This window comes from Poromitra crassiceps, assembly GCF_964638095.1.
Source record: "Poromitra crassiceps genome assembly, chromosome: 3".
Classification (NCBI taxonomy): domain Eukaryota; kingdom Metazoa; phylum Chordata; class Actinopteri; order Beryciformes; family Melamphaidae; genus Poromitra; species Poromitra crassiceps.
Genome location: NC_139625.1, coordinates 12,006,202 through 12,015,837, shown reverse-complemented (window position 1 = coordinate 12,015,837; position 9,636 = coordinate 12,006,202). Strand labels below are relative to the sequence as shown.

The 9,636-nt window shown below is 43.1% G+C and overlaps 1 protein-coding gene across 1 annotated transcript in view; it reads left to right on the top strand.

Moving 5' to 3' along the window:
* Positions 1–339: 339 nt before the first annotated feature.
* Positions 340–9,636, top strand: part of LOC310772817 (double-stranded RNA-specific editase 1-like) — a gene marked incomplete at its 5' end in the record, with an annotated part of 33,225 nt that continues 23,928 nt past the window's right edge. Inside the window, one exon of the mRNA XM_083632748.1 lies at positions 340–349. Coding sequence (XP_083488874.1) covers positions 340–349 — 10 coding nt within the window. The remainder of the gene's footprint in view (positions 350–9,636) is intronic.

Genomic DNA, 9,636 nt, shown 5'->3' with positions numbered 1-9,636 from the left:
TCCCTCTCCCTCTTGATGGGCTTCCCTGAAGGCTGTGAGAGGGTGACATAGGCTAATGTCCCTCCTGACTTGATGCTCTGCAGTCTGAGATGCTTCAGTGGCCAACAAATGTATGCTATGATTTGTTGCTATGATTTGTTGCTATGATTTGTTGCCATGATTTGTTGCTTCATAAGCCCCTTTCCCCCAAATTAAATCCTCACGCTGTATTTTGTGGAATTTGTGAAGCCTGTCTTCTGATTTAGCAGTCTAGACGTTGTGCGCCACGTCTTTATTATATTATATTAATATAGTTATTTTCTGTCCCCCCCCCCCCCCACAGGAGTCATCTGCAAAGCAATGGCAGAAGGTATGTGTATAATTTGTCTCTTACATACAGTACCTGTAGTATAGAGCTCAACAGTGACCCCCACTTTCTGGAGGTTCTGCTTCCTAGAAATGAATTTCCCGTTAATTTCTCCATTGATGTTTCAGAAAATCCGTATACAGTACAAGCCAACTAGCTATGAGATGAATTGTGCCCATAAAACATTTGATTACCCGAAGAAAGAAAGAAAGAAAGAAAGAACAAAAGAGAAGAAAGAAAGAAAGAAAGAAAGAAAGAAAGAAAGAAAGAAAGAAAGAAAGAAAGAAAGAAAGAAAGAAAGAAAGAAAGAAAGAAAGAATTTCCCCTCCCCCCCCGTCTCTGGTAATCAAATGTGTTATGGTCCAAGTACTACAGGTATGTAAGAGACAAAGTATAGGTCCAAAGTAGGGCTGTCACGATACTAGAATTTCTACTTCGATACCGATACCCAGGAAAATATCGATACTCGATACCATTTTCGATACCACGGGAAGGGGGGATGACGACACATCAAAAGGCATAAAAATAAAGTTAGACAGATGGACGGACAGACGCACACTTCTCCATAATCTAGGCCTGATCAAACTTTGAATTTAGACAGCAGATTAGCCCTGCTCTAGCCATCAGAACACGTTTAGCTTGTTGAAGCAACAGATACCCAATGATAAGCCACTTTCACACATGTCTGGAATTCAGGAGTTATCTAGAGGGCATCCGTATAGCGGTGTATGTGGGAAATAATTTTGGTGGCTCATGCGCGCTCCCGCGAGCCTCCTCCTAGCCGGAGGTAAGTCTTGGGCTCAGGGTACACACAGGGGCGGATTGTCCCCCCCCCCCCCCTCCAGAGCTCCATGAAGTAGCCAGTGCTGCACTCACTGAGCTGCACTCAGAGTGCATGAGGACAGAGACAGAAAGCCGGCGTGACAGATTATTATAATATAAATAGTCGATGTGAATGAGCAAGCAAAAAAACATCATGCCGTCTCAGTTTTTCCAATGAAGCGCGAAGCGCCTCAAACCTGCTCTGTGTGCGACAGCCAACATGTTGCTGGATTGAAAGGCTCATGGCTCTGATCCGATTTCCTTTCTGCATAGCTTCGCACAGCACACACATTTAATGAGCATTTTTGGATGCGAGGGTCGTCCCGCTTCCCAGTATTGGACATCGCTAGGTAGGGTATCTGGATCTGGTTGCGTTCATGTCTTTGATTTAACGTTTACACAGCGTTTGTGAAGATTCAAGGGTAGAACCGCAAATTACAAATAGCGTCAAGTCAGGCAGTATAAAACGAAAACTCCCGGGTATAACCTTCGCAAAAATGGCAATTAAATAAAGTAAATGCACGTGTAATGTTTTTTTGTGTGTGTTTTGAAAGACACAGAACAGAGATAAACTGGAAGAATATCTGCTCCCTTCGAAAAGTCAATTTTAACCCGTAGTGAGTCGACCATTCTGATTTTTTGTTACTAAGTAATACAACATTTATTTTATTTTGAAGGTAAAAACGTCTAGCTTCCTGTATTCTGTATAATTCTAGTAGGTTTGATGCATTTTAGGACTGAACATAGCAAAGACCTGTTTTCTTTGTAGTGCTTGCGACTCGAGGAAATCGATGCATCTGGGCGTGAGTTGTAGGGTTGTTTAATTACTTACTAACGTTATGCGCAAACGATTATATGCCGTGAACGTTAGGCAGTTATCGCCCATTATGTATTTTTAGTTTTCACAACTCCCCATTGTGTGCTCATGCCCAAATTCCCCCACCCCCGCCCCCGCCCCCGCCCCCACCCCCGCCCCCGCCCCCTCTCTACTTTACAAACTCTGCGGAGGTGCTACTCATGTGTGAATGCAACATGCCTCATGTGTGAAAGGGTACACTTCACGTATCATCCGGGGCAGGCTCAGTGGGGAGCAACCCTCACCTGATCCGGAGTTCATGTGTGAAAGTAGCTATAGGGAGGTACAAACCAGTGATTTATCATTAAAAGAAAGCACTGATGTTATCAAAACTGTTGCAAATGAGTATTGTATCCATTTCGAATTTTTAGTATTGATAATTATCGATACTATCGATACTTTTGACAACCCTAGTCCAAAGTCGCCCGACATATCCTTTAAAGATCATGTTGATGGGGAAGTCTTAGTCCAGGCAACATGGAGGCAAGGTCAACATTGTTCATTTCCATATACTACACACATTGCAATGATACGCTGGTTGAAAATTGGCAAAGTGATCCTGTTTTGAGGTGGTTAAAACAGGAAGTACAGCAGATGTAACCAATAACATTAATGAGGGCCCCGGCACTGCAACACCTAAATGGAATGCAACCACCATTAATGGTATTGGTCACACCTGCTTTACTTCCCGCTTTACCACCTCCAAAACGGTTGCTGCATGGGGAAAGGGTCTATAGCCTCTATCAACCTCTATAGAGTACCGCAGGGATGACGTATTTTTGTAGTCGGAACGTGGAAGTCCCAGACTTCCTGGTTCTTCACTGTTTCTGCCTATGGGATTTTTTAATGGGTTTTTGGCACGATGCTTCAAATAAGGTCTCTGGGCAACGCAAGCTTAATCAAACGCGAACCTGTGTTCAGCGAGATAATCTTCACACATGAGGACCACTTTCATGAGTTTTGAAGCGTAAATGCGAGCCCTAGAAGTAAAAAGCTCGTGCTAAGCTAATCCAGAACTACACACAGTGTCACCACAGCCAATTCAACCTGTAGTGTTGTTGATGTGTGCGCTGCTGTGTGCACTGATTACCCCGGGCTGAACCAGGTGAGGGAAAGAGAATTTCCGTGTTCGTCCTTTGAAGTGATGACGTTATTGACGTATAATATCCCCGTCGACTCAACAGTGTAGTCTCATTTAGCCGTTTGCTAGCTAGCCGCCCTTTTAACAGCACGTAAAAGCTTCAAAACTCATAAAAGTGGTCCTCATGTGTGAAGATTATCCTGCTGAACACTGGTTCGCGTTTGAATAAGCTTGCGTCGTTAACCACAGACCTCATTTGAAGTATCGCGCCAAAAAACAATTCAAAAATCCCATAGGCAGAAACAGTGAAGAACCAGGAGTGTTAGCATCGATGTTTTCCGGACTCATTCCTGCAGCTCTCTATTGATGACCAGTAGGAATTGCACCAACGATGTTAGAGCTTATCTCTTCCTACAAAAGTCTCTGGGTGAGTTGCGGTGGCCTGCAATTGAGACAAACCTGGAAGTCACATTTACACAATAGAGTAAGCTTCTCATTTTTTTCATTTTTTCCCCCTTTATAGACGGTTTTAACTTGACAACAAAAACATTCTAAATTGAACCCCCGCTCATTTCCTGTTGCAGTGTTTGCTATGGACATAAAAGAAAAAAAATCATTCAAGTGCAGGACTGACCATTCCGTGAAAACCGTCTATACAGCTGAGCAGCGAAAACAAAAGTAATGATGTTGAGTGGAAATTTCTGCAGTTTGCCGAATGCTGAGAAAAAGGAAGTGCTGTGGGGTTGCGCTCTGGTGAAAACCGTCTATAGCTGTAGCTCGCTAGCATAGCAGAATCCTCCATTGCAGAACTTCTGAAAATGTGAGCAGATGTACCGTTTCAGGTCAAAAAACAGGCTTGTTTGCAAAGGTGCTCAGTTGGTGAAGGAAGGGTGCTGCTAGTGTTAGTGTGCTGTGGTGCCTGATCTTTGTGTCTGAGGCAGGATCTAGTGTTAGTGTGCTGTGGTGCCTGATCTTTGTGTCTGAGGCAGGATCTAGTGTTAGTGTGCTGTGGTGCCTGATCTTTGTGTCTGAGGCAGGATCTAGTGTTAGTGTGCTGTGGTGCCTGATCTTTGTGTCTGAGGCAGGATCTAGTGTTAGTGTGCTGTGGTGTGTGATCTTTGTGTCTGAGGCAGGATCTAGTGTTAGTGTGCTGTGTGATCTTTGTGTCTGAGGCAGGATCTAGTGTTAGTGTGCTGTGGTGTGTGATCTTTGTGTCTGAGGCAGGATCTAGTGTTAGTGTGCTGTGATGTGTGATCTTTGTGTCTGAGGCAGGATCTAGTGTTAGTGTGCTGTGGTGCCTGATCTTTGTGTCTGAGGCAGGATCTAGTGTTAGTGTGCTGTGGTGCCTGATCTTTGTGTCTGAGGCAGGATCTAGTGTTAGTGTGCTGTGGTGCCTGATCTTTGTGTCTGAGGCAGGATCTAGTGTTAGTGTGCTGTGGTGCCTGATCTTTGTGTCTGAGGCAGGATCTAGTGTTAGTGTGCTGTGATGTGTGATCTTTGTGTCTGAGGCAGGATCTAGTGTTAGTGTGCTGTGGTGAGTGATCTTTGTGTCTGAGGCAGGATCTAGTGTTAGTATGCTGTGGTGAGTGATCTTTGTGTCTGAGGCAGGATCTAGTGTTAGTGTGCTGTGATGTGTGATCTTTGTGTCTGAGGCAGGATCTAGTGTTAGTGTGCTGTGGTGTGTGATCTTTGTGTCTGAGGCAGGATCTAGTGTTAGTGTGCTGTGGTGTGTGATCTTTGTGTCTGAGGCAGGATCTAGTGTTAGTGTGCTGTGGTGTGTGATCTTTGTGTCTGAGGCAGGATCTAGTGTTAGTGTGCTGTGGTGTGTGATCTTTGTGTCTGAGGCAGGATCTAGTGTTAGTGTGCTGTGGTGCCTGATCTTTGTGTCTGAGGCAGGATCTAGTGTTAGTGTGCTGTGGTGTGTGATCTTTGTGTCTGAGGCAGGATCTAGTGTTAGTGTGCTGTGGTGTGTGATCTTTGTGTCTGAGGCAGGATCTAGTGTTAGTGTGCTGTGGTGTGTGATCTTTGTGTCTGAGGCAGGATCTAGTGTTAGTGTGCTGTGGTGCCTGATCTTTGTGTCTGAGGCAGGATCTAGTGTTAGTGTGCTGTGGTGTGTGATCTTTGTGTCTGAGGCAGGATCTAGTGTTAGTATGCTGTGGTGCCTGATCTTTGTGTCTGAGGCAGGAGTGAGGAGTCTGTTGGAGGGTGGAAGTGGACGGCATCAATAGATGTTCCTCTATTTGGTCCTGGTTGTCTGATAAGTTGATTCGCTGTAGGACATGGATGGCAGAACACAGATTTCTTTAATATACCCGCCGCTTCCCCTTCCCGTGGGCTATTTATCCTCGGGAATCTCATTTTGTGTCCCGTTTGCTGATGGTCCTTTCTTTGCATTACTGCTCGACAAACAGTGTTTCATTTCAGGTACTCCTATAGAATTTGAGCAGCATACACCAACATGTGGAGACCCAACCAAGGTCTCATTCAGAACCCGCTATATCGTTTGTTTGTGAACACGCAGTACTACAGTGTTGCATACATCATGAGACAAGAGGTATATGGTTACATGAAACACATTGAATGGTGTTTTTAAGAAAGCAGAAAGACGGTGTCAGCATCAGACACATCAGATTGTTCTTGAACTAACATCTTTCCATTAAAAAAACTACTGTTGTTACTTATTCCTTCTCAAACTACTTTCTACAAAGTGCTACTCTAGTCTATCAAAATGTCTTCGCTGTCATTGATTGTGTTGCATAGTTGGTTTCTGTACTGTTGACAAAATGTGATACTGTAAGTCGCTTTTGACAAAAGCGTCTGCTAAATGATGTAATGCGATGTAATGTAATGTAAATGGGGGTCCGTGGTCTAATTTGTGTCAGTTTAGGGGTCCTTGCGTGAATAACCATTTGCCTAACTTATACTACTTATACGTATATATACGTAGTGTTTCCCCTACCATTCTACAGGCCTGGCGGGCCCGCCAGGCCAACGACGAAAACAAGAAAATGCCCCCAGATTATTTTTCCTGCTCTCCCCAAAATTTCAATAAACCTTTATGGCATATTATTACAATACAACAATACTGGTGTCGACAGTAATAGAAGATGCCAAATCATTCAAAACAATACGCATTTTGCTTTTAGGAGCATCGTGCCAGCGTGCGGGGCTGTTCCAAAACGTGTCAACGTGTGTCATTGCCTGGGAAACGCACATCCCATAATACAACTGTTCGCATCGCATCCCGTAATAGTATGATGATACTTGGGATGCCATTGCGATATCCCTCCAGGCCTGAAAATCTTTCTAGGGGAAACACTGAGTCGTATATACTAACTTATAACATCATAAAAACCTAAGAATCCTCAAAGGTTTCTGTGTAGCCTCCTGCCAACATCACACAAGTGACAATAACAAACCTTGCGGTTAACTACACTTGTTGACATTTTACTTCCTCTCCCCAGCTAATTTCCTTCCTCCATTATCTTGGGAAGAGCAACCTAAGCTGCTCTCTCCCTCCAGCCGTCTCGCACAATGGAGGCAGTGGAACGCTCAGCCCGTCACTGATAACATTGTCATTTCTAATGTTGGGAGCCACACAGTTGAGTGGCAGCAGGGCACAAGGCCACATGTCTATGAACAGAGAAGCGATTATACAGACCAAGTATGAGGCCCTTTTCCTGTCAATCTCATTGGCTTGGAGTTTTGCTCTGTTCTTCTGCCAGAGCAAAGCAGATTAGTCGTTCTATTGAGTCTAATTGACTTCTTGTCACTTGTAGCGGAGTATATAAAAAAAACACACATTGTGAATCACCAACTTCTATGTCTGGGATTGTTGCACAGACAGAAAAGCAACAGTGTCACAAAGACATAGATACGATGAAGGTTCCATTCCTCCACCATCAAAGGATTATGTGACAATAGCACACAATTGGACACCGCATTTCTTCACGTGTTTGTTACATGATAAGCTAGCTGTTAGGTTTAGGCACGTCCAACATGTTTGGTTAAGGTTAGGGGTAAGGTTAAGGTTAGGTTAAGGTGGTTAAGGTTAGGGGTAAGGTTAAGGTTCGGGATAAGGTGGTTATGGTTAGGGTTAAGGTGGTTAAGGTTAGGGGTAAGGTGGTTAACGTTAAAGTTAGGGGTAAGGTGGTTAAGGTTAGGGGTAAGGTTAAGGTTAGGGTTAAGGTGGTTAAGGTTAGGGGTAAAGTTAGGGTTAAGGTGGTTAAGGTTAGGGGTAACGTTACGGTTCGGGATAAGGTGGTTATGGTTAGGGTTAAAGTGGTTAAGGTTAGGGGTAAGGTTAAGGTTAAGGTTAGGGGTAAGGTGGTTAAGGTTAGGGTTAAGGTTAAAGTTAGGGGTAAGGTGGTTAAGGTTAGGGGTAAGGTTAAGGTTAGGGTTAAGGTGGTTAAGGTTAGGGGTAAGGTTAAGGTTAGGGTTAAGGTGGTTAAGGTTAGGGGTAAGGTTAGTGTTAAGGTGGTTAAGGTTAGGGGTAAGGTGGTTAAGGTTAGGGGTAATCTGTAAATTAATGCAAAGTAACGTGGGTGTGTTTTTTTATGATGTAAAAATGCACATTAAAGCACTATACATATTCTATATAATTCTATACATAAATAGATATGTGGAATTGTTTCACAATATTCAGATGCTGATGTATCTTGTGCATTTGTCTATGAGACATTCCTGATTATTCATGTCGCATTATCTTTTAAAATAACAATGTAATGGGAGTTACAAGAACGTATTAAAAAACGGCAGAGAATCTGCGGCAGTTCAGCCTTTATTTTAATTATTATTACCTTTATTTATTGACAATCTGGGATGTTAAAACTGAAGTGTTGACTTGGTCCCCATACTGTCCATGCTTACTGTGGCTGATACCATGTACAGTGATGCAACAATATACAGATGAGGATCTATTTCTTCCATCGCTGGACAATATCTTATCATCTGAAAAATCCATACTGAGCTAGAAGCCAGATATGTTCTCCATGACGTGACTGTTTAGCTGTAATCATTCTGAAAGTGTTCTGCACAGTATGGCAGGCCGTGGGTGGTTTTGCGGGAATACATCTTCAGATTGGCATAACGCGAATGTGAAGTGTGACTGTATACGATGAATGTGTGGAGGAGGAGGAGGAGGAGGAGGAGGAGGGGTTTGAGACTGATTGAGAACGCCATTTGTAGTGGAGGACATTTATCTCCAATCGGACTGCTCGTCCAATACAATTAAGGCAAAGTATGATGGTGGTGTTGTGTTATCATTTCATCCGTCGTAGTGATTATGTACAAAGCTTGCTGGGGGAAGATGACATCTAGGCCTGCCGTTCCTGAGCTGCATGCATGTCAAAGTATCTTACAAGTCCGCATTGCTTTTTACACAATCTTGGTGTGATTTGTTTGGTGGTGTGGAGACCTCTGGGCGTTATAAGACAAAAATCATATCTCTGTATTTGTAGGCTGAATGGCGATTATGATATACGTCATAATATCTGTCTGTGTTTTCTATGAAGTGGATTAATTGTTTAGTTGTAAGTCAAAGCCACATGTGAGATGTCGCAAACACTTTTTTATCAAAACAAGACTGTGATCAAAATAAAATGCAAAGACAGGGTTTCCTTCCCTGACTATTGGAGCTTTCACAAAATATTTCCACAATGAGATTTTTTGAAAAAGAATAATAATATAATAACTGATAATGATCAGTAATGTGGGTATAATGACCTAAGTGGGTAAAGGCAAATCATGAAACCGCTAGAACAGTCTAGTCTGTGAATTCAGAAAACGACATCACTTTACTGTAATGCAGCCTTTAAAACCAGGAAAAGACAACGCTTATGCCATACCACCATATATCCAAAGTCTAAGACTATATCTAGGCTCAGATCATGATATTGATTTAATACTGATATATTGCTCAGCCCTAAAGCATATTCAGATGAGCCTAGTCCTTGAAGTACACATCAACCTCATGCTGTAATATTTTTCATCCAATCTTTTTATTTTTTTTATTTTTTTACTACAGATCCATTAGTACTGTAACTAATGGGGACATTTGAGCAGAATATGTCTATTTCCATGGCCACTGTGCTGGGCCATGTGTGTATGCTTTCCTCTGCTAAACTGTGCTGTGCTGTGCTGTGCTAAGCTGAGAGGGGCATTGTCCATGGTGCTGAAATATGGCTTATCTCTTGTGAAACCTGTTTCAAGGGCCTGCATGGCTGTGGCCCTCTCAGTAATACCCATCTATCTCTACCCGCTTGGCAATGCTATTACAGTGCCCTTGTTTAAACAATAGCCATGTTGGATTTTGCTATTGGGCAATAGCCATCCAATGTAACATAATGAATCTCTAAGTTGAAGGTTGGATCTCCTTCCAATGCTCTGCCGTAGTCCACCATGAAACTCTGGTTTTATATTATGAACATTTTGCCTGAACTGGGATTCTGTTTGACATTTTCTTCTTTGGTGGGTAATTAGGGTTTGGTCGGGAGCCATAGTGCAGCGCCGCTCGTCATTGTCACATTACGG